Below are 24,878 nucleotides of genomic sequence, written 5' to 3'. Positions count from 1 at the left end.
TCTTCTGACAGCTGATCAAACGGCCTGGCAATGATTTAATACATATTTTAATGCAGGCAAATATGCAGCCACCTTCAGCTGTAGTTCTATTTCAGATGATGCGTAGTTTAAGTTCCTCCAGGTCTGCAGGAACTTCTGCATTCAGGTCTCTCCTGCGCCGCTGACCTGGTCAATGAATAATACAAACAGGGATTCATTATGGACTGAATCTTAACCAGGATGAAGATTGAGGCTCTACAGCGAACACCTGTCGACCTCTTTCACGCTTTCGTGCTTTATTACCGTGATGATCAGCCTTGACAGAGTCGTGTTGTCTGGAAACCGGCTTTTTATAAACCCCACCGCTCTAAATATTGAATAATAATAATGGAAAATGCTTTTCCCTTCTGTGGGAGGCCTTTGTGGCTGATTGAGCAACGTGAATCTGCTCGCCATAAAGACAAACATGTTATCTTTATAGGGTAGTTACGCTCACAAACGGCTGAAATGATTTTCAGCCACAGCAGCCTCTCTGCTAAATCTGGAGCCCGACTTTTTTTTGGAGGCCTTGGCATCAGCCATTGCCAGTGTGTCCAATCTTTTTCATGCCTGGCCAACCCCCCCCCCCCACGCACATTCCACTTCTAACATCCCATCTCTCCACTGGCGACTGAAAGGCTTGGCATTCCAGTCTTCAGCTTCCCAGCAGCCGAACGCTGGCTCCTTGCCACCTCCTTGTCTTACACCAAAGAAACGTGGTTTTCAATGGAGAGAAAGGAGCGAGGAGAGGATTTAGAGAGAGCTGGGCGGGGGGGGGGGGGGGGGCATTTTATTTGCAATCACCCCTTTCAACCACCCTGGGGCTGTCGGACTGAGTGAATGGGCTGCTTTGTTTTGTGGGTGACCAAACATGGCGCTTGAGTGTTTATCTGCTCGATGACAAAGCTTGAGCGAGCCAAAGACACTTGGTGAGGACTTGGACCGGGGGCGAGTCAAGTGTCCCGCTCTGGTCCCGGACAAAGGCTTGGCTGCGGCGCCGCGGCGCCCGTGTTGTCTTTCCGTTCGCGATGTGCTTGTGCCAGCCCGGCTAGGACAAGAGGAGAGTCTAACTTACGCTGGGACTAGAACTCTCACCGGGTGGAGAGGGGATTCCAGCAGGGGGAAGTCCTGAAGACCAAAAAGGCAACCTAACCCTCCTGCCACTAGAAGCTGGCACGGCGCCACTGACCAAAGAACTGAACCCACCAACGAAGCCGGGACCGCCGGCCTTCTGGAGCTTCTTCTGCTCCGGTGAAGATGTGAAGATGGAGACGCACTGGGAGAGCGGAGGATCCGGCTCTCGGATCGAAGCCCTCTGAACCGATGGATTCCGACCGGCTGTGAAGGAAACATGACACCGAGACGTGCACGCTCTATTTTTCATTCCTCTTCTGGAATGCTAAACCACGCATCAGCGTTCCGGGTGCTGCCGTGCAGTTTTCCGGCCGCTGCTGAGCGCAGACGGGAACGCTTTGTTGCCGCCCACGCCGAGCTCTGAGGACCGACTGATCAACCCGCGGAGGCATCAGAAACATACTCTTATCTGGTGCACAAAGTCTTTAGTGCAACATTGATTGATTGATTAGCGCCGCGGCTCGGGATGCCTGCACTAATTGGCTCTTTGATTAGCAGAAGCTCGGAGTCGAGGATCGATGCGGCCTCGTTGAGAATTCAGGAACTGGAAACGCAAATGTTGGGAGCGGCTCCCAGAGATGGAAAAGTCCGGCTGAGCATTTCAAATGTGCTTCGAGATAAGAGGTGTCACATGACATCATTTCCTCTGAAGCAATTCCTGGGAAAGGATGGGGAGCAGATCCTCCCGATGTCTTGCTGCGAGATGTTCTGCTAGCAGATCTGACTGAAGCAACACTGAAACATATGGAATCCAGTGACGATGCAGAGACGCCACGTCTCACAGCTGCGGCAGCGAGACAGACGCAAACATCTGGACATTGTGGCGCTCCCAGTTTTCCCATTCTGAGGCTGTAATTTGAGGAAGAATGCGTGATTGAATTGCTCCCAAGACAGCCGCAACAAAAGCGTCCATGTCCGACACCGGTGCAGAGCGGAGACTCGCAGAACGCCGCAGAGTGACAGGTCGTAAAAATACACTTCGGATTAGCATCCCGCCCAAACGCACAACGCGGTGCGAGAGGCTGACTTGGTATTTGATCAGGTTAAGGTTTGGGGAACACACGGAGAACAGCTGGAACAAACCCCGGAGAATGGATTCCTTCGAGCGGCCATCGCTGGCACTGAGGAGCGTAACGCTGAGCCGTCCAACGAGGGGGACGCAGTAGAGAGAGAGGAATAAAGGACAAAAGGTAAAAGGAGAAGAAGACGGCGTAACACAGAGCGCGCTGCAATGTCCTCTTCCTAGGGTGTGGGTGGAGGTCAACGTGTGTGTGTGTGTGTGTGTGTGCGTGCACCTGGCAGTGTTTATCTGAGCTGGTGTTAGGGGAGAGAGACGAGGTGTGTCCTCTGCCTGAGGGGACAGCCCAATGGAGACACAGGACGGGCGGCGAGGCCAAAATATCCTGCAAAGTGTTTCACGCCTGTGTGTAAATCCGTGATGAATAATTCCGATCAGCAATGATCCAGCTGAGAGCATCATTTATTCCAGGTATAATTCATTGCTTGCACCGTAGCCACGCCCACGCCCGTCACGCCGCTCCCTCCCCAGCGTCATTAAGGGGGCGTTTCCTCTGGGCGGCGTCTCCCTGCAGCGCCGCTGCGTCTGTTTATGGTCGTAGAGGAAACACCGATTTTAAATAAGCTGAAGCAAAGTGAGACGCTCCCGTGTCTGCAGGTGGCGTGTCCTCTCCGCCTCACAGGTGACGGCAGGCCCATCAATCCGAGCGTGCCCTCCCTGCCGGGTGGGCTACGCTGCATTAGCCACTGCATGACATTCAACACGCTGCAGGGGGGGTCGCAGAGCTTGACTTTGGCTCATGACTTATTCATGCTTCACGCCGTTACTCGGCACACCTGGGGGGGGGAAGTCATTTTCCTGCGCCGCGGGGAGGCTCATCGAGAGCAGCGGCGTGCGGGTCTAAAATAGCTTTCTGCTCAGGCGCTAACACGTGTCCCCTCGTAGCCCTTCAGGGCTCCGGGGACACGGCGGCACCGTTTCACTCCCTCCAGCGCAGGAATCGGTGTCCTCGGTGACCCTAACCCTAAGGTCACGCTGGATGCAACGCTCCACTCTGCTGCTTCGCTGCAAATGGCGGCGGCCGTTGGGCGATCAGCCGTTGCCGACTTCGGGTTGTTCTGGGCGCGGCCGGCAGCTTTCAGCGTCCCAGCTGGCGTTCGGGTGAGGAGCGAGGGCGTGACCTTCGGTGACAGTTTGAGGCTGACGGCTCGTGATGATGCTGCAGAAATACTTGTTTGTGTACAGATCCATCTGTGAGGACGTTGTCTGTCTGCATATCGGGGGGTGGGCTAGCATCGTGCGTGTACTTCAGGACGTTTACACATCTGCGTTTTTGCCTGTGTACACGGGGGTACATTTACACTCTGCGTTTTTGCCTGTGTACACGGGGGTACATTTACACATCTGCGTTTCTGCCTGTGTACACGGGGGTGTGTCCATTAGCCTGGGCGAGGCTGCAGTGGATTTCTTCGGCGTGACGGGGAACGACCCTGAGCTGCTGAACATCTGCTGAACGGGCCGGATCAGGCGATGGATCTGGATTCGTGCAGAAAAGCTCTGGATGACGTCTTTGATCGCCGCCGCTTTGATATCGTGGCTGATCCAGCAGAGCAGCAGATTTCCTGGTGACTCATCTTGTCCTTGTTCGTCACTCACAAATGGCAGCCAATCAGAATCATCTGCTTGGCCGACCTCTGGGTCTCTGGCTCACAATGACATTTCGTTCCCCTTCTGGTCTCTCCCTCGCGGCCCCCCCAGGCCATGTCTGTCAGGTTACCCCGTTCCCTTTCCTGATTCTCGACTGCATCCGGAGCTGAAGCGTGATCACCTCGCCTGCTCTCTATCGCCCCTCTTCATCGGTCTGCCCTCCTTGCCCCCCTCTCTTCTTCAAACCCGCTTGTGGGGCTTTTCTTCGTGTTACTTTCTGTGATCAGTTTATTTACTCTTCAGCTGAATCTCCTCCTCTCTTCCCTCCTTCCAATCTGGGCTTCAGCTCAGCCACGTGTCTCTGCTGGGGAGGAACCAGAGGGACCAGGTTCCCCTCCCCGCCGACCCGGCCTGCACGTGAACTCGATTAAGAAGGTCAGAGGTCAGTTTGAGGGCAAGTGCGGTTGACATTTTACCAAAGACCTGCCTTTAAGGTCATGCATGCTGCAGAATAAGCCCCAGCCTCATGATTCATGCGATATAAATGCATACTGGATCACTGGGGAGATTAAAGATGGCCGACAGGATGTGTCCCATTCCATTGATTCTACCTGAGGAGGTTGCTGTTTGGCGTGTCGTTGCCACTGCGTATACGTGCGGTATAAATCTTACTAATCCCAGGGACTAATCCCTGTTGTCCCCCGCATGCAGAGGTCCCGGTCGCCAGCCCTTTCCTGGTTTATTCCGCTCATTCCTCCCCGTTGAAAATGAGACCTCTGTAAACCCAGCGATGAGTTTTAAATTGGCTGTTTGGCTTCACGCCATCACAAACACAAGTTTCAGGTGTCTGGATCATAGAGTCTACTGTGAAGATACAAGTCGTCGTGTATCTGTGTCCATTAGCTGGGGGAGGGGGGGGGGGGGGGGGCTCAAGTCATTAGGATTCTGAACCCCATCTCTCTTTGCACAATTAAATGATCACCGGGGGCTGATGGGAGTTTAATGGAAGAGAGAAACAAACAGGCAGAGGGGCTTAATGAAGAGACGTTGAGCTCCATTGAGAAGCATCTCAGGCCATTTAAGGAGTGTCCAGCTTCCTCTGGGTCCAATGGTGCGTTACCTGGACGCGGGGGGGGGGGGGGGGGGGGTGTGTCAAACGATGCTCTAACTGGAGCTGAGCTCGATCAAGGAAGTAGCTCAGAATGGAGCTGCTGGTAGGCGGAGACATGCTGCTGTGCTGAGGGGACGTTAGGCAGGGACATGCTGCTGTGCTGAGGGGACGTTAGGCAGGGACATGCTGCTGTGCTGAGGGGACGTTAGGCAGGGACATGCTGCTGTGCTGAGGGGACGTTAGGCGGGGACATGCTGCTGTGCTGAGGGGACGTTAGGCGGGGACATGCTGCTGTGCTGAGGGGACGTTAGACAGAGACATGCTGCTGTGCTGAGGGGACGTTAGACAGAGACATGCTGCTGTGCTGAGGGGACGTTAGACAGAGACATGCTGCTGTGCTGAGGGGACATTCGTCGGGACATGCTGCTGTGCTGAGGGGACGTTAGTCGGGGACACGCTGCTGTGCTGAGGGGACGTTAGACAGAGACACGCTGCTGTACTGAGGGGACGTTTGTCGGGACATGCTGCTGTGCTGAGGGGACGTTAGGCAGGGACATGCTGCTGTGCTGAGGGGACGTTAGTCGGGGACACGCTGCTGTGCTGAGGGGACGTTAGACAGAGACACGCTGCTGTACTGAGGGGACGTTTGTCGGGACATGCTGCTGTGCTGAGGGGACGTTAGGCAGGGACATGCTGCTGTGCTGAGGGGACGTTAGGCAGGGACATGCTGCTGTGCTGAGGGGACGTTAGTCAGGACATGCTGCTGTGCTGAGGGGACGTTAGACAGAGACACGCTGCTGTACTGAGGGGACGTTAGTCGGGGACATGCTGCTGTGCTGAGGGGACGTTAGACAGAGACACGCTGCTGTGCTGAGGGGACGTTAGACAGAGACACGCTGCTGTGCTGAGGGGACGTTAGTCGGGGACATGCTGCTGTGCTGAGGGGACGTTAGTCGGGACATGCTGCTGTGCTGAGGGGACGTTAGGCAGGGACATGCTGCTGTGCTGAGGGGACGTTAGGCAGAGACATGCTGCTGTGCTGAGGGGACGTTAGTCGGGGACATGCTGCTGTGCTGAGGGGACGTTAGGCAGGGACATGCTGCTGTGCTGAGGGGACGTTAGGCAGGGACATGCTGCTGTGCTGAGGGGACGTTAGGCAGAGACATGCTGCTGTGCTGAGGGGACGTTAGGCAGGGACATGCTGCTGTGCTGAGGGGACGTTAGTCGGGGACATGCTGCTGTGCTGAGGGGACGTTAGACAGAGACATGCTGCTGTGCTGAGGGGACGTTAGACAGAGACACGCTGCTGTGCTGAGGGGACGTTAGTCGGGGACATGCTGCTGTGCTGAGGGGACGGTCCATTCCTTGGTGGACTGGGGGACCGTTTGTTCCTGCTCCTTCTGACCGGAGTTGTAAACTTACTTCTTTGCCTTTTCCAAAAGGACATTCTTTAGGGGACGCCTCACCTCCAGTGGTCCCAGTCCAACCGCCAGAAACAGACGGTCACCATCCCCACAACGCACTCGCATGCTAAGGCTGCACAAGGGCGCTAGCCCCCCCGCCCCCCCCATGGAAAAACAACAACGCTCTATGCACGATGCAAGCGTTCCTAAAACTCGGTCAGAGCTCAGCATTTCAGCGGTGAATCAGATCCAAATGGAAAACGGGATGGAATGAAAGCCAGGAAGCTCCTGCAGAGTAAATCTCCACTTCAACTGTAAGACAAAAAGCAGGGATTACTAGCCTTCAACTGTAAGACAAAAAGCAGGGATTACCAGCCTTCAACTGTAAGACAAAAAGCAGGGGTTACTAGCCTTCAACTCTAAGACAAAAAGCAGGGATTACTAGCCTTCAACTGTAAGACAAAAAGCAGGGATTACTAGCCTTCAACTCTAAGACAAAAAGCAGGGATTACTAGTCTTCAACTGTAAAACAAAAAGCAGGGATTACCAGCCTTCAACTGTAAGACAAAAAGCAGGGATTACTAGCCTTCAACTGTAAAACAAAAAGCAGGGATTACTAGCCTTCAACTATAAAACAAAAAGCAGGGATTACCAGCCTTCAACTGTAGGACAAAAGCAGGGATTACTAGCCTTCAACTCTAAGACAAAAAGCAGGGATTACTAGCCTTCAACTCTAAGACAAAAAGCAGGGATTACTAGCCTTCAACTGTAAAACAAAAAGCAGGGATTACTAGCCTTCAACTATAAAACAAAAAGCAGGGATTACCAGCCTTCAACTGTAGGACAAAAAGCAGGGATTACTAGCCTTCAACTGTAAGACAAAAAGCAGGGATTACTAGCCTTCAACTGTAAAACAAAAAGCAAAAATGACGGCAGGGGGACGTTTACAAAATGACAGCAGGCAAGTTGCTGAAGCAGCGAGGAGCTGCAGTATGAAGAGCGGAAAATAGATTCACAAGTAGTCGCTGCTGTTTACTTCAACTGTAGGCAGAAGATAATCTGAAGGGATTAGAACGGCATCGGGTGATAATCTGAAGGGATTAGAACGGCATCGGGTGATAATCTGAAGGCATTAGAACGGCATCGGGTGATAATCTGAAGGGATTAGAACGGCATCGGGTGATAATCTGAAGGGATTAGAACGGCATCGGGTGATAATCTGAAGCCATTAGAACGGCATCGGGTGATAATCTGAAGGGATTAGAACGCATCGGGTGATAATCTGAAGCCATTAGAACGGCATCGGGTGATAATCTAAAGGGATTAGAACGGCATCGGGTGATAATCTGAAGGGATTAGAACGGCATCGGGTGATAATCTGAAGGGATTAGAACGGCATCGGGTGATAATCTGAAGGCATTAGAACGGCATCGGGTGATAATCTGAAGGGATTAGAACGGCATCGGGTGATAATCTGAAGGGATTAGAACGGCATCGGGTGATAATCTGAAGGGATTAGAACGCATCGGGTGATAATCTGAAGCCATTAGAACGGCATCGGGTGATAATCTAAAGGGATTAGAACGGCATCGGGTGATAATCTGAAGGGATTAGAACGGCATCGGGTGATAATCTGAAAGGATTAGAACGGCATCGGGTGATAATCTGAAGGGATTAGAACGGCATCGGGTGATAATCTGAAGGCATTAGAACGGCATCGGGTGATAATCTGAAGGGATTAGAACGCATCGGGTGATAATCTGAAGGGATTAGAACGGCATCGGGTGATAATCTGAAGGCATTAGAACGGCATCGGGTGATAATCTGAAGGGATTAGAACGGCATCGGGTGATAATCTGAAGGCATTAGAACGGCATTGGGTGATAATCTGAAGGGATTAGAACGGCATCGGGACAGCGATGGGTGAGAACAGCTGGAAACAGCAGTGTGGTTGATGCAGCGAATCAGAGAGCAGCGAGAGAGAAGGCGGGTCCAGCGTGAGAACACGGGCTCAGTCTGAACCCTAAAGACGTTCAAACTTTAACCTTTGACCCATGTGGAACAAACGAAGCTCCAAATATGGGATGGAGCGACAAGGAGACTGTTGGGAACGCTGCCGGGATGAACAGCCGGACCGGGAGCGAGTTCAGTCCAGGAAGCCGTGCTTCAGGGGCCCCTCTCCTGAAACTGACCCGTCTCCACCCAAGCTGGCTCCTCCTCCTCCTCCTCCTCCTCCTCCTCCATACCCCGCTAGGAGGACCGTTTCATCTTGCCTTCCCAGCCATTCGTCTCGTTTCATGTGGATCCCAGGTGGGAGGGCGAGAGGCCCGTTTCTGCCACGCCATTAACCCCAGCTGCGTGTTGTAAAACGAAGCGCGCCTCTTTGCAACGCGTGGTCCGGCCCGGCAGAGTCCCGCCCCCGGGGGCCGGCCAGTCGGGGGCCGGCCAGTCGGGGGCCGGCCGGTCGGGGGCTGAAGTTCCCTCACGCGTTCCAGGCCTGAATGACGCAGCAGAAAGCCATGGAGATAAGAAAAGGTAGGATCTAAAGTCTTTCAAATGCCGGCAGCACGTGGGCGTGGCCAGACTTTACTGGTGAGACTAGCCTGGCAGCACGTGGGCGGGGCCAGACTTTACTGGTGAGACTAGCCTGGCAGCACGTGGGCGGGGCCAGACTTTACTGGTGAGACTAGCCTGGCAGCACGTGGGCGGGGCCAGACTTTACTGGTGAGACTAGCCTGGCAGCACGTGGGTGGGGCCAGACTTTACTGGTGAGACTAGCCTGGCAGCACGTGGGCGGGGCCAGACTTTACTGGTGAGACTAGCCCGGCAGCACGTGGGTGGGGCCAGACTTTACTGGTGAGACTAGCCTGGCAGCACGTGGGCGGGGCCAGACTTTACTGGTGAGACAAGCCCGGCGGCACGTGGGCGGGGCCAGACTTTACTGGTGAGACTAGCCTGGCAGCACGTGGGCGGGGCCAGACTTTACTGGTGAGACTAGCCTGGCAGCACGTGGGCGGGGCCAGACTTTACTGGTGAGACTAGCCTGGCAGCACGTGGGCGGGGCCAGACTTTACTGGTGAGACTAGCACCGTGAGTGACGCTCGAGCTTCAACGTGCTCACGCTCACAGGATGTCTGGCGAAGCCTCCAGCCGGGCTGGACCCCGCCCTCACGGCCTCCGTGATTGGTCCATTTAGAGGCAGGGCAGCCCACTGGAAGATTTGAATAGCTGAGCAGAGAGGGGGGAGGAGGGAGGGGTAGGTGCATGAGTTTGCCCCTGCTCTCTCTCTCTCTCTCTCTCTCTCTCTCTCTCTCTGGTCAGGATGGAAAGGCTTTCACGGCGAGGGAGGAAGCGTGTCATGAGGGGTGATGACACAGCCACGGCGACACATCCTCATCCTCATCCTCGCCGCCGCCGCCTCGTCCCGCGGGAGAGAGAGAGTGAGCGAGGGAACGCTAGCCACCGTTCTCAACCTCTCTCTCTCCGTCTTCTCTTTTTCACGTTGTCTGTGGATGATGGGACTTTAATCATGTGGAAGGTAAGAGGAGAAGGTTGTTTGCTCGCGCCTCCCGTTCCTCTGAGTTTACTTAACTGGATGAGTCCCCTGAACGCTAACGATAGAGCAGTGGCGCCGGGAGTCAGCCAATGGGCGGCTCTGGAGGACGTTACTGAAGCGTCAGCTGATGAATGCACATCTGTAACATCTGCTCTGCAGAAATATCAACGACTGATCGCTTTGAACCGATCAGCGGCATCAATGGAAACCGAGTCCTGCCGTTAGGTTAGAGTAAAACCAGAGTAACGGACGGACCCTTCGGGATTCTGACCAATCAAGCACGCTGTGTGTGCGTGTGTGTGTGCGTGGGGGGGCGTGGGGGGGGGTGTGTGACCTCATTCCAAAGAGCCACTATGTGTTTCGTCGGTTGACGCTGCCTGCAGGGATGCATGAAATGAGCACTGGAATGTTGGACGTGTTTTAAAAGAGTTTTGTCTTAAACGGTCCCAAACATTTGGGTTCTTGCCTTTTAAGGGGGGGGGGGGGTTGAAAAGATTGCACTTTTCCCAACACAACCACACCAGGTGTGTGTGTGTGTGTGTGTGTGTGTGACAGCTGGCAGCCCGGGGGGGGGCTCGGTGCTACTGATCCTTCTCACCTGCGGGTCACAGGGATCAAGGAAATCCAGGATGAGCATTTGATCCGCAGACAATGGGAACTCCGGGAAGGTTGGACTCTGTGCTCTGTCATGTTTCTCATTCATATTATCTAGTTTTTTTGAGAAAATGACCACAATTGATCAAATAAATCTTTATTTGACTTTGTGAGACTGACCAGGAAGTCCACGGAAGCGTTGCGTCCAGTCCGGGCTCGTCCTGCAGACGGACTGGCTAACAATAGCCTTGCTGCTGTTCCGTTTCCTGTTTCCCTCAACGGCTTTCAGCTGCATTGATGTGAAGGCTGACCGTGGGAACCACGGAGACACACGGAGACACACGGGGACACACGGAGGCACACGGAGACACACGGGACACACGGGACACACGGGACACAGGCCGCGTTATCCTCAGCCTGTTTCGTTTTGGAGGGAGGGAGAGGTGCGTTTGGCGGCTGCATGCTAACAGCAGCATCCACCGGCTTAGCCCGTTAAACATCTTGTCATCGCTCCAGCGTGCTCTCCAGAAACATCGGCGAGGTCTCACTCAGGAGATCCTCCATCAGCAGCAGCTTAAATCCCGGGAGGAGCAAACTGCTAATTGCTATCTGAACATGGTCTGATCGGGACAAAGACGGCCATCCTGTCACTTCCACTCCAATCCAGTTCATTCTATTCACACCAATGCGTTCTCTAATCACCAAGTGAATCAGATGGGTGCCGTGTTGCCGTGGAAACCCGTCACAACGGGCACAGTCTGCTCAATGAACGCTTGTTCAGCGGTGCGGGGAGGATTCCAGGCTTTATTTGTGTTTGGAGCGTCGTTGTCCATTTTGATGCAGCTTTCTCACCATTGTGGCTGAAATGTGCTCAATGCAAGCAGGAAACGACAAAACAATGATCACAGTCAACCCTGGAGCAAATCAAACTCACTAATGTGACCCGAAAAACACGTGACCTGTAACCATTCACACCTGGGGTGTTTGAAGCTGCGTCCTCGCGGCTGCAGGGCGTTGGTTCAATCTCCTGCAGATGGCAGATGGCATCATCCCCAGATATCCGCCTTGGAGGAGGCCCCCGGTCGAATGGCTGTCGCTCCCCCTCCTGGTCACGCTGAGGTTGAAACGCGCTCCAAAGACGTGCACGTGCTGCGTGTTCTGAGAAACGAGGTCACCTGAGGTATGCTCAGGTTAAACGTGGCCTCCAACGAATCCTCACTGTAAAAACATTCCCGTCTTAACAAGTCAACAACAGAAAGTACGCCCTCGGGTGGCCTTTACATTCTGGATGTTCCCCTCGCTTAAAATATTTCTAATTGAATTTTCAGAACTAGATTTTGTTTTCTTTTCAGTTTCTTTGTTCATATCAGGTTTTCCATCCTCAGAGTAGAGAAAAAAAAGGACATTTAAAGCTTTTTTTTATCACAAACATCTGATGAAATGCATCCAAAACTAGTGTTTGAGTCACAAAAGCTAAATTTCATAAGGACATTTTCTCTGCTTTTACAATTCTATGTCAGAGAGGATCCCAAGCACGTATTTTGAGGCAACATTATTGCATTAAGGAAAAAAAGCTGAATTTAATTAAACACTCCATCATCTTAATTACTATCCCCAAAGTACGGCTGACAAAAAGGTTAAAATAAGACTCTCCAGTAAATTATAGGCTTCATATTCAAAAGGGCTGGAAGGAGGAGAAACGAGAGTAACCTTCAAGGACATCATGTTCAGCTCAGTACCGAATGCTGTGCGTGTGTGTGTGTGTGCATGTGTGTGTGCGTGTGTCCTTGCCAGCCCCAGACTTGTTCTTGTCCTTTCTAATCTCTGCCTCCAAACATCCCAGCGCTGTTCCCAATCTGGGTCACATCAGCAGACAGCTCGAGCCCTCACACGCACGCACACACACACACATGCACACACACACGCACACACACAAGCTCACAGGACCAGAAATGTCACCTTTCATTATAATCCCAAATAGCCCTGGCATCCCAGACTACGGCCAGCCAATCCCGTTGTGTGTGGCTGAGCGTTTTGGAACATGAAAGGCCGTGATTGGTCACAGCCAGTGTGGGCGGAAGCGGATTAGGGATCAGCGCGGCAGACTTTGTGTGTCTGCGTTGTGCGAATCGAGGGGGTGGGCGGGACTTAACGCTGTTAACGTGTTAATCCGGACGCTCTTTGCAGTAGAGAATGGGAGAAGGGGAGGGAGCGGTCAGAGAGGTGAGGAAGAGGGAGGAGGAGCTTCAGCCTTCAGGCCACGCTCGTCTTCAACGACACTTTTTATTCCTCTGTCCTAATTGGATTCTCGTTATCTGAACCTGCAAGCCAGTACGCAGGGCAAGAAAACGCAACCTTCCAGAGCAGCACGATTTACAACGACTTCCTAAAAGCAGCACCGGAGACGAGTATTTAGCGAGGAAAACATTTCGACTTTGGCGAGGAAGCGCAGCGGCGCTGCTTCCTCGTGGCGGCCTTGCAGGTGTTTGGAGGATGATAAATGTGGAAGGAGGAAGTTTACGTTGACCCGTGACACGGACAGCGAGTCAATCCGCCTCGGTGGCGCCGTGAAAGCAGAATTAAGGTTCTTCTAGATCAAATCCCCTAAACTGTGGAGGGATCCTTTAAAATGTGACGTAAACAAGCACATGTTCCCAAGGTGATGCGTTCAAAGGCCTCGTCGCTCCAGACGGCTTGGCCTACTCAGCCTAGTTTTACTGGCTGCTTCTCTGAGCGGATGAATCCGGTGCAGAGCGCAGGTCGGTTACGTGAGCCAGGTCAACGGCGATGACCCAGTTCTGGCTTCTGCACCGTAGGCTGCCGCGGCCGCTAACGTTAGCGTACCCTCCGCCCACCCAGATGTGTGTGAGCTTTTGGAATGACTTTCTGAGAGACTTTGTGTCATCTGGGCAGGGACGTATGTGAAATAGGAGACATCCGTCCCTGCATTTAAGGAGTCCACAACTTATTCCGGTTAATTCTTCAGGAAATGGTGCCGCTGAAATGTTCATTTGGGGTAAAAGCCTAAAGAACTAGCGGAGAAACATCCAGGATGGAGCTGAGTTGGAGAGAAGATGATGAAATAAAGCCACTTTCTGTTAAATATATGGACAGAGTGGGCTAAAAACACTATTAGGAGGAGTTCAGAGGACGTGATGAGGGCCTCCATGTATAATGGAGAGCCACTCAAAACACAGACTCCCTCTCGGCTCGGCTTCCGGCCGCGACGCGCTCCTGTCGAATCAGTTTTAGAAAAGGAGGCCATTAAAATTTGAAGGGCTCAAACTAGGAGTGGAAGGGAAAGCTGGGCCCCCCCCAGACCCAACGTTGATGACAGATTTAGAGGTGGAGCACAAGCCCCCCCCCCCCCCCCGGATGTAAACAGGACAGATGGTTTCTTCATTCGGCCGGATTGTCTTCACGGCCCGACCGCTGTTGGCCTTCCAGAGGCTCAGCAGACTGTGTCTGCGTGAAAGCCTTCATGCACGTGGTTTCACTTCCTCTCGGTGACGTCATGAGGCGGCGTTGACGTCAGCCGGCGCTTCCACGCCGACCTCGCTCTTTCCAAGCGGCGCGGTGACTTTTGCAGCCGCATGCTTTTCAACTCGGCCTTTCGTCTTTCCGGATGAGTCTGCGGAAGCGTCTGAGCTATGCTGCAGGGCGCCGATTATGATGTCATGCCTAAAGCTGCAGGCCTAAAACAGTTCCCTCCCTCCAGTAACCCGGGCCATGGAAGGGGAAATGCAGGATGCAACATTTGCATGGTGCAGATTGCCGACAGTGAAATGCGTCATCCACCTAGAAATAACGGACTCACCACCCTGGGCGGAAGGTCCAGGTCCCTCCTCCGGTCTGTGCTCTTCACTTCCCTGCTGTGTCAGTGCAGCGCGTGGCTCAACAGCGCCGCCTACGGCACGCAGAGAGGCACCTCACCCACCCAAAGCCGGCGGGAGGCGTTTCAGTGCTTCAGAGAAACTGCTGTGTGCATCCATGCGTATGGACAGATGTCAAATCGAGTTATGTGCGTCTCCAAGGACTCTTGTTTACAGGCTCTCCAAACACATCTTGATTTTATTTGGAGCGTGTGATTGCAGAATCCCTCCATCTCATTATGACAATTCGGGTTTTGTCTTCATCTCCTGGAAATACTAAAGCGGTTTGTCTTGTTTTATATTTTCTGCTCAAATCCAAGAGTGCCGTTTCTGCCCAGTGCACATCCTTCCAAACCGCAGCTCCTGGTCGCCGGGCTTCGGATGCCACGGGTCACTCGGTTACCGTGCAGTTTGCAGCTGATTAGAGGAAACCATGCATACATATGGCGAGAGAACGAAGAGGAGCGCTCTTCATAGAGCGGTCGTCCGCTCAGCTGCACACCAGCCTCAGTAAACAGTGACATCTGCTGAAAGGACCAGAGTGGAGGCATTTGCTGCTTTACAAAGCATGCATTTGTTTCAGATAGCTTTGTTTTTACTGCATTTGTTTCAGATAGCTTTGTTTTTACTGCATTTGTTTCAGATAGCTTTGTTTTTACTGCATTTGTTTCAGATAGCTTTGTTTTTCATTCCTGCCTCTATCATTTTAAATCGCTTTTTGTTACAGCGTCACTCAGAGCTTTGCGCCTTAGCTAACCCTAACCCATTAAACACAGATTTTCATTACGTTTTATGATTATTTTGTGTTTTAATTGAGCCAGCAGTGAAGCCTTTTTGTGGTGTTTCATCTAATCTTCAAAAGTTTCCTTTTAATAGCCAGAGCCCTTCGTTTTTCCAGTCGCTGTGAAATCCTCATTAACTGCCACAAACTGTCTGGTTTCATTAGCAGCCCTCTGGCTGAGCGCACAAACGGAGAGAGAACAAAGAAAACGCAGTAAACTTTTGCTGAAACTGATGAAACGGAAAGGAAGTCATCAGAATCGTATTTATCAGCTGGCGTCCTCGTCCCTCCTCGACAGCTCCTTTTAAATACATTTTACATTATAAGTCAGCATTTCCAAAAGGCCCTTCCTGACTGTGACTGGGTTTGAGGAGCGGCCTGCTCTTCTGTTGATCTGGAGATCCGCTGACCGACCAGCATCAGGAAACGCACCGTCCCCTTCCCAGCAGCCACTGGGACACGCCTATGACTCATAGTCACCGTGCAGCAGCAGCGTGGTGATAGTGCACGTGGCTGAAGCAGCATGGTAATAGTGCACGTGGCTGAAGCAGCAGCAGCGCAATAATAGTGCACGTGGCTGAAGCAGCAGCAGCGCGGTAATAGTGCACGTGGCTGAAGCAGCATCAGCGTGGTGATAGTGCACGTGGCTGAATCACCAGCAGCATGGTAATAGTGCACGTGGCTCCAGTGCGTGCTTCCGTCTGCTGAGACTCTGACGGCCGTTTCACGTCTCGGTCTCGTCCTGTAAGACGCCGTTTGTCCCCGTCCCAGATTCAGGGACTCAGGACTCTGACGGCCGTTTCGCGTCTCGGTCTCGTCCTGTAAGACGCCGTTTGTCCCCGTCCCAGATTCAGGGACTCAGGACTCTGACGGCCGTTTCGCGTCTCGGTCTCGTCCTGTAAGACGCCGTTTGTCCCCGTCCCAGATTCAGGGACTCAGGACGCTGCTCGTTCGGTCCATGCTGTGTTCTGGTCCGTCGAGACGGACCCTCTGCTGCGAGCTTTTCCCTCGCTGCGCTGCACCTTCCTCAGTCTCTCTCCGTCTCTGGCCTGCAGGCGGCTGAGCGGCTCTTCTGGACTTCGCTGACGCTGCGCCTGGTCCCGCCGGGCCTCTGAGCAGGATGGACACTCTGGAGTCAGAACTGACCTGCCCAATCTGCCTGGAGCTCTTTGAGGACCCGCTGCTGCTGCCCTGCGCCCACAGCCTGTGTTTCGGCTGCGCCCACCGCATCCTCGTTTCCAACTGCGCCACCAACGAGCCGGTCCAGAGCATCGGCGCCTTCCAGTGCCCGACCTGCCGGTATGCCATCTCCCTGAGTCCGGAGCGAGGACTAGAAGGGCTCAAGAGAAACGTCACCTTGCAGAACATTATCGACAGAGTTCAGCGGGCCTCCTCTTCTGCCGGGCTGCCCTTACCTCTGGCCTTGCCGGCGCCCCACAGCGGGCCCAACTCTCCCGGCGAGGAAGGGAGCAACCGGTTGGCGCTTGTCCCCGTCAGCGCCGCCATGTCCAACCCAGGTACCCCTCCCGAGCCGGTTCAGTGCCAGTTCTGCGAGCAGGACCCGCCGCAGGACGCGGTAAAAACGTGCGTGACGTGCGAGGTGTCCTACTGCGAGGAGTGTCTCCGAGCGACTCACCCCAACAAGAAGCCGTTCACGGGGCACCGGCTCATCGAACCCCTGCCCGACTCCCACCTCAGGGGGCTTCAGTGCCTGGAGCACGGGGAGGAGAAGGTGAACATGTACTGTGTCAGCGACGATCAGCTGATCTGCTCACTGTGCAAACTGGTTGGGAGGCACAGAGACCACCAGGTGGCAGCACTCAGCGACCGCTATGAGAAACTCAGGGTAAGTTCTTCTTCTTCCCCTGCACGTTTAGTTTAGTTTCTAGATGTTATTAAATTAAATCACTATCTATTAGCCGTAGACTCCTGAGCAGTCGTTCCCTGCTTCGGCGGCGTGCGACGTTTTTCCACGCCGAGATTGTATTTATTATTATCTCTGCTGAATAATTAAGCAATTAGCGTAATCGCTACCCCGCGCCGGTGTGCCAGAGGGCGTTCACAGACACGCACATTACCGACGAGTCTACCGCATGAGTCTCCAGCGAGGTTCAGGTTAACAAGCAGGAAACGCCTGCTGGCTGGAGGAGCGCTCAGGTGAGCACGGCTATTCAGAGTCTGGAGGTAATGACCGCAGAGGAAGTGTGCGTGTGTGTGTGTGTGTGTGCGTGTGTGTGTGTGTGTGTGCGTGTGTGTGTGTGTGTGTGCACGTGCGTGTGTGCGTGTGTGTGTGCGTGCTCCTGTTTCAATCAGACGCGATGCTTTTCTTGACAAGTCGAGACTATCTGGGCCGTATTTTCCAGACCATTTCATGCGTATCGCTTCCCGGCCTGATCCGCTGGAACGTCTATCAGATGATTGGAAGTTTCCTTTCTTGCAGAGGCAGCGTGTCTGATAAGGGATGTGGACGTTATTGTGGGAACAGCCATCCTTTTTGGGAGATAAGATTACCCCCGTCGCAGGAAGTTGACTGAGAAGGCAGCAGGAAGTAGCTTTTCAAGACCTTGGCGCTGATTCTGAGCAGAAAGGACCTGGAGGGGGGGGGGGGGGGGCATTCATCGATGTCGTCATCCGTGACCCCCCCCTAGTGTTAGTGGGGGGTGGCGCAGGTGGTCCAATGATCGAGAGGTTGGCAGTTCAATTCTCGGCTGTTGTTGTCCTGGTAACGGAGGCAGGTCAACGTTCCGAGGACAGAAGCACATTTTCTGTCGTGTTTTCCAATTTATTTCATATTAGAAATCAGCGTGTCACGATAAATCTGTTGCCATCCAGGGTGTGTGTGTGTGTGCGTGTGCGTGTGTGCGTGTGCGTGTGCGTGTGCGTGTGCGTGTGCGTGTGTGCGTGTGCGTGCGTTTGCGTGTGTGTGTGCGTGTGTGTGTGTGTGTGTGTGTGTGCGTGTGCGTGTGTGCGTGCGTCGCCTGACCCTCGTGTTTGATGCCTCATTGCTGGATTCTGGTCGCTTGGCTTATTTTTATCTCCACACATGATGCCAGCAGCGTCAGAGTCTGACAGAATCTTTACCCGCCTTTGCTTTTGCGTGTCATCTCCTGATTAAGGCCATGCATTAAGCCCCCCCAGCGCCCCCCCCCCACACACACACACCAATCCCACCCTGCTTATCTGGTTATTGGGTTTCGTTTGTGCGGCATCCTCACTGGACTAACTCCTTTTTTAATCCCCAGACAAATCCCAATCGAATGTTCTAACGATCTAAATTTGACCTCGGCTTTCCCGGTTTGTAGAATCGAACCGGTGCATTCCCAGCTAAACTTCGGAATCTGCGCCTCCGATTCAGTCTTAAGATGAATTAATCTGGAAAGCAGTGGTGAGTTGGGATGTGGCATTAGAGCGGCTTAATCACGCTCGGCTCGCCAATAATCAACGGCCTTGGAAGGGACGGAGACGGCTTGTGTCCAGGCAGATCAAAGGCAGCAAAATGGGGCAGGAGGAGGGAGGAGGGAGGAGCTTAAGTCACCTGTTTGCCGGTTTGTTAGCCAAAGGCGCCGCTGGGCGCTCTCAGAGGGAAAGCTTTTGACGGCTATAATTTGCCGCTTGGATTGGTGCTCAGTGGAGTCGCTGTCCCAGTCGCGTCCTCTCCGAGAGCGGGATCCACTGCCGGAGCGTTAGGACGGGCAGGATGAGGAGGCACTGCAGGGACGAGGGGTTCCAGGAGCACGGGGAGGTACATGGACACGCATCCGCTCAGCAGAGGAAGGGCTCAGCGACTGAACATTCCTCGTTTGTTTCACACCCGTTCTGCTTTTATTCCCCTTTCTCTTTTTAATCTGTAATCTGCACAGCAAGCGCTGGACTCCAACCTCAGCAATCTGATCAAGAGGAACAACGAGCTGGAGTCGCTGATGGGGAAGCTGATCCAGACGTGCCAGCACGTCGAGGTAAGGGTCCTTTAGCTTAGCATGTAGCACGTAATCCAACAGGATGTAGAAATGATGATCAGGATTTGATGCTTTTTTGGGGATCCGAGAAGACGTGCTTGCACTTTCTGACTTTTCAATGAATAAATGTATTGATCTGCTGCAGGTCTGGAAGTAACGTGAAATAAATCAAAGCTTGACTTGTGTAGGAACCGGCGAGAGGTCGGTCCCACTGCCGGTGGGTTAAAAGCCAGCGTGCTTTAGAAGTGGTGGAGAACAGCCCCCCAGCAATGAGAGGATGACTGTGATTTACATTCGTGTGCTTGAGAAGACATTTTGATGATGCAGGAATTTTTGAAGTAAACGCTTTACAGAGCCAACATGGATGGATGAGGCTTCCAGTGCACGGTGGCAGCACGGTTTGTGTCGCGTTCTTTAGGCTAGGATTGCATTGATACGGGAGAACATCAGTAGAAATCACAGCCAGCTTAAAGTGACATGTCCCAGGGGGGGGGGGGGGGGGGGGGCTAAAAGAGAAGGGACAGTTTCATCCGCTCCACAGCTTTCTGTCGGGACGGTTCTCCGACTGCAGCAAACAAACGGTGCATGACCAACTCGATTAAGATAAATGTTATTTCTCTGCGAAGAACAAAAAATGAGAAACACGTAAACATATATTTTTACTTGTTTCTCATTCTCTGTTCTTCACCTTCTCCTCCACTCGGTCTGATTGTTTTCACCTGGCTCCGATCGGCTCCTCCTCCTCCTCCTGTCTGTGATTGCCTCGTCACTCTGTGTATTTAACCTGCATGGCCCCCCCCCCCCCCGCTGCAGACGGCTTCTTGCCCGTTCCCAGAAGTGTTTCTGTAAAACGTCCTGATTTTAAACAAACTTAATTCAAAGCCACTTTAAGACGATAACGGGTTTGCTACTTCTCTAAGCATGCAAGAGCATCCAGAGACCACAGTCCTCTGCACAAGCTGAGCATTCCCTGGAAACATGCATTCCATTCTGCTGCATTCCTACTTGTATGAAAACATCTGCATTCATATTCTCGCTAAATGAAAACATGGGCGTAGAACATGGCTCGATGTTCCCTGCTATGCTGGCCGGATTCTCCTCGAGCATCGTTTCTGTCTCACGGCAATCCATCTTGTATTTTCAGTGAAGCTGGCAAAAATGTCCAAACGAGGTTCCAAACCACACCCCTTTATTGGGATCCACTCCAAAAGGCAATTTTCATCAAAAGGAAGGAGGAATAAACACTGAACAATAACTGAATATGTTTGCCATCTAAAGTTCGGTGGATAAGATTTGACTAAAGTTCAGATCCCTTTGAGGCTTTGGCTGTTCCAGTCGGACGAGCCTTGAAGAGCGTCGACTTTCTTCACGCTGGCTGATCTGAAGCCTGACCGTGATCATCAGCATCCTCTGGACTTCCCAAACACCCCCCCGGCTACACTCTGTGTTCCTCATGTTCCCTCCCCATCAGTGGGGTTTGAGCTGCAGTCACAAAACTCTAAATGCATTTCCACAAAGTCCCAGCTTTGCTGCTTGCGTTCTCCACAACGTGACGATAAGTCGCCCACATTTATACCGAATCTCTGTTTAATTTGTTCTTTGTCAGGTGAACGCCACCCGTCAGGAAAGCAAGCTCCTGGAGGAGTGCGACACCTTGATCGACATCATCCAGCAGAGGAGGGAGATCATTGGCAGCAAGATCAAGGAGGGGAAGGTGAGGCCAGCGACTGGCCGCACCCCTTTTCCATCATCAGGGGGCCGCAGCGACGATTTACGTCATCCTTTCATCATGGCCTCCTCCAAGGGGGCAGGTTTTGGTTCATGTCCAATTTGCTCCACGGAAATGTGTGGAAGCCATAAAGTCCCCCATTTCTGGTTTAGAACTTGCTGAAGGGACTTTGTTTGATGATTTTCCAGATTGTGATGGATTTGTTTGAGCTTCTGGGTCCTTCAGAAGCCAAACTGCTGATGAAGCGACCTCAATTCGGCCGCTGACCTCAATCTGCCTGTTAAACTCTCCAGTCATGCTGGAAGGAACGGAGAAGTTAATGCGGAGCGTGAACACGAGATGGCAGCTCCAAAGACTGTCTGTTGCTATAGCGACAAAGAATTTCCCGTCACCTTTTGTCCCAACGATCCGCAGCGTCCGGGATGAAGACGCGTCCTTTCGTCCAGTCTTGAGACTTTCCTGTTTGCGCTTTCCAGACGCACCGGCTCCGGAAGCTGGCGCAGCAGATCGCCAGCTGCCAGCAGTGCATCGAGAGGTCGTCGGCGCTCATCACGCAGGCCGACCAGACGCTGAAGGAAACCGATCACGCTCGTTTTCTGCAGACGGCAAAGTGCATCAACGAGAGGTGAGCCGGACCGCCGCCATACTCAGAAACTCCTGCGCTGAAGTGCCTGAGCAAACTTTCCCTTTCTTTGGTATTGAGCTAGAGTTTCCATGGCAACAGCATCGACCCAAGTGTTGATTCCTGAGATCCACCTGACGGACACCTTTGACACGTTCGCCTTGGACTTCGCCCGAGAGAAGAAGCTGCTGGAGAACCTGGACTACCTGACGGGTAAACCATCTTGTCTTCAGGGACTGTACAACCCTGGATCGTAAACAGCTCGCGTCCAATCAGGAACTTGCTGAAGGAACGCCCCGTCGTATTAACAACCAAATGGAGAAACAACATTTACTTCTGGTGTCACGTCGGGGACAACAACAGACAGGAAGTGCAGACGAGCTCGTATTCCTGCTCCTCGACGCCGGAGGGCCTTTTCACTAAGTGGATCGGTCTGAATCGCTCCACTCTGTGCAGGGGGGGGGGAGGGGGGGGTGATGGACAGGGAAAGAGATGGGAAGTGGCTTCAGAATCAATTTGAGCTTTGCCTTTGTGTCTTTGTTTCCTCCTCTAGTTCATTCCCTTCCTCGGCTTGAAGCCGGTAATTGTTTGTCTCAGTTCCCTGCAGAATAAACAAAGTAACGTAAAGTTGGTCTGAGGATAATAAAATAATAGAAGCCGGTTTAGCGTCGTGTCTCACTGAGGTCGTGTCTCTTTTGACCCCATGCAGCCCCCAATGCTCCGTGCATCAGGGAGGAGCTGTGCACGGCGTCCTATGACACCATCGCCGTCCACTGGACATCGGACGACGAGTTCACGGTGGTGTCCTACGAGCTCCAGTACGCCATCTTCACTGGCCAGTCCAACATTACCAGTAAGTGTACGAGGCGTCGGGTTCTGGCTCTGTCCACGGCTGACATGTGGGCCGAGGGGGGGGGGGGCAGCTCTTATATATCATCATTTTGAATGAGACTTGGTGTCATGTCACGTTGTGGAGCCGCATGTATGCAGACACACACACGACAAGGAGCAGAAACTGGGTCAGGGCATCTGAAGACAGCCCCCCCCCCCCGCTCTGTTTCTCAGATGCACTCGCCTGATTCTGTCTTCTTTGTTCTGTTTCTGTCGGTTTCCTTTTTCTTCCTGACGTTACTGTAACATTTAGAGTTTAACATTTAGAGATTAAAGCCCGTTTAAAATGCATTTTTAATCTAATGAACAGCATCAAATCCGACGTGCATATTTTAACAGAGCGCCACGTCTCAGCTTTAAATGTATTACGGTGTATTTTATTTTTACCTTTTCATTATCCAGTCTTAGAATTCGTCAAGATTTTTAATTCTGAATTTGTTAGGCTGATTAATAATAAATGAATACAAAGAAGAAAATAGCAATTGATTATGTTACACCTCCAACAAAAATAATACAACAAAGATAAAGATGCATCAAGGAGGACGATTAAGGAACAGATTTAAAAGCAAAAATGTGCTTAAAAATCTCATCTAATTGGCTACTTACAGTTTATCATCAATACAATTGATGTTTAAAGCGGGGAAATCAGGATGTGCCTCAGGCAAACGGAGCAAGATCAAAGAGGGGCCATTGACCCCCCCCCCCCACACACACACACACAACACGTCTCGTCTATATATACATATATATATATATATATATGTTATAATATGTTAGAGTTGAATATGTTTCCCACTGATGAAGAGTAAAGCACATAGTTGTTGCTGGCGCTGCTGCAGTTCACCTTGAGGAGCCTTAAAGACGTCCTTAAAGACGTCCTTAAACACGTCCTTAAACACGTCCTCTCTCGTCCCCTTGAGGTCTGTGTAACTCGCTGGAGAGCTGGATGATCGTTCCCAACATCAAGCAGAACCATTACACGGTGCACGGCCTGCAAAGCGGCACCAAGTACATCTTTGTGGTCAAGGCCATCAACCAGGCGGGGAGCAGGAGCAGCGAGCCGGGGACGCTGAAGACCAACAGTAAGAGAGGAAGTCCGGTGGCGTAGATGGATCAGGACGCCGTTAAAGGTCTTTCTGTCCCTTCTCCCAGGCCAGCCTTTCAAGCTGGACCCCAAATCGGCCCACAAGAAGCTGAAGGTGTCCCACGACAGCCTGACGGTGGAGCGGGACGAGACCACGTCCAAGAAGGGCCACGGCCAGGACCGGTTCTCCAGCCAGAGCAGCTACGGCGTGGTGGGGAACGTCTTCATCGACAGCGGCCGCCACTACTGGGAGGCTTTAATTGGGGGCAGCACATGGTGAAGTAACGCGCGGGGGTGCATGCTACAGTTAGCGTTAGCTAACACAACGGGCAGCGTGATGATGACTAAAGCTAAATCCGACTTCGGCCCCCCTCCAGGTACGCTGTGGGCATCGCCTACAAATCGGCCCCCAAGCACGAGTGGGTGGGCAAGAACTCCGCCTCCTGGGTGCTGTGCCGCTGCAACAACTCCTGGGTGGTCCGCCACGACGGCAAGGAGCTGGCCGTGGAGCCCTCGCCCCACCTGCGCCGCGTCGGCGTCCTGTTGGACTACGACGGCGGACACCTGAGCTTCTACGACGCGGCGGGCTCCCAGCACCTGCACACCTTCAGCATCTCCTTCGTCCAGCCCGTGTGTCCCGTGTTCAACGTGTGGAACAAGTGTGTGACCATCCTCACGGGCCTCCCCATCCCCGACCATCTGGAGGCCCCGGAGGCCCAGGGCTGAAGACGAGACGGCCCAGGAGACGGAGACAGAGACAGAGACTCTACCTAAGCAGAAGAGAAGCTCCGGCCGGCGGCTTATCGTCTTACTCTGCTTTCCAAGCAAAGGTTCGCGTCCTCTTTGACTCTTTTTACAACCTATTCCGGATTGATGTCAGTCAAAAGAGGTCATTCCGGAATAAATCAGGAGAATAGAAAGCTTCCTACTCTGAAGCACTTTGGGCCACGAGGAGTCCGTTTGTACGACTTGTAGGAAAATCAGCCACAGATTAAGCCTTCCCACCCATCAGACACGGCACATCCATCAACGAGCACGGGTCGTCACTGCTGGGGGGGGGTCATGTATATTAGTACATTCTTCACCCCAGCTTTCCCTTGTTCAATAAGAGCAGCCACCTGCGTGTGACTTTTACAGAATAAATGCTAGATTAGCATTGAGCTAATATAAGAAGCAGGATTTCCTTATGTTTTGCACAATGATAATACTTTATTCCAGATCAACGTTAGTGTGATGAACATCTCTGAAGGCAGCTGGAGGCTCCTGCCTTTATGATTGAATGTCATCCACAATATGCCAGTTTCATTTGTAGCCGCGGGCTGTTGTTGGCGCTAATGGCTAAAATGCTATTTGATGGCTGACTTTTACGTTAAAGCAGCAGACGGCTGCTCCCGCGCTCGTTTCCTTTTTCTCACGTCGAAGCGTCAAATCGAATCTGATCCTTGTGCTGAATCATCGCTTG

General features: G+C 52.7%; 1 protein-coding gene across 1 annotated transcript; it reads left to right on the top strand.

Moving 5' to 3' along the window:
- The first annotated feature begins 16,254 nt into the window (after nt 1-16,254).
- On the top strand, nt 16,255-24,142 carry LOC137911985 (E3 ubiquitin-protein ligase Midline-1-like). The gene is made up of 9 exons (XM_068756331.1): nt 16,255-16,980; nt 18,995-19,090; nt 20,697-20,804; nt 21,296-21,444; nt 21,527-21,654; nt 22,151-22,294; nt 23,253-23,414; nt 23,485-23,692; nt 23,794-24,142. The coding sequence occupies exons 1-9, from the start codon at nt 16,255-16,257 to the stop codon at nt 24,140-24,142; spliced, it is 2,070 nt and encodes a 689-aa protein (XP_068612432.1).
- The last annotated feature ends 736 nt before the right edge of the window (nt 24,143-24,878 follow it).

The sequence above is a fragment of the Brachionichthys hirsutus genome, chromosome 24, assembly GCF_040956055.1.
Source record: "Brachionichthys hirsutus isolate HB-005 chromosome 24, CSIRO-AGI_Bhir_v1, whole genome shotgun sequence".
NCBI classification, from domain to species: Eukaryota; Metazoa; Chordata; class Actinopteri; order Lophiiformes; family Brachionichthyidae; genus Brachionichthys; species Brachionichthys hirsutus.
This window is presented reverse-complemented; position numbering and strand designations above follow the sequence as displayed.

What these genes read in the sequence shown, in the direction of transcription:
- LOC137911985 (XM_068756331.1), top strand. Translation starts at nt 16,255, where the DNA reads ATGGACACTCTGGAGTCAGAACTGACCTGCCCAATCTGCCTGGAGCTC. An exon ending in GCAAAGTGCATCAACGAGAG is followed by an intron (nt 21,445 to 21,526) that starts GTGAGCCGGACC and finishes GTATTGAGCTAG; the next exon opens with AGTTTCCATGGCAACAGCAT. An exon ending in GAACCTGGACTACCTGACGG is followed by an intron (nt 21,655 to 22,150) that starts GTAAACCATCTT and finishes GACCCCATGCAG; the next exon opens with CCCCCAATGCTCCGTGCATC.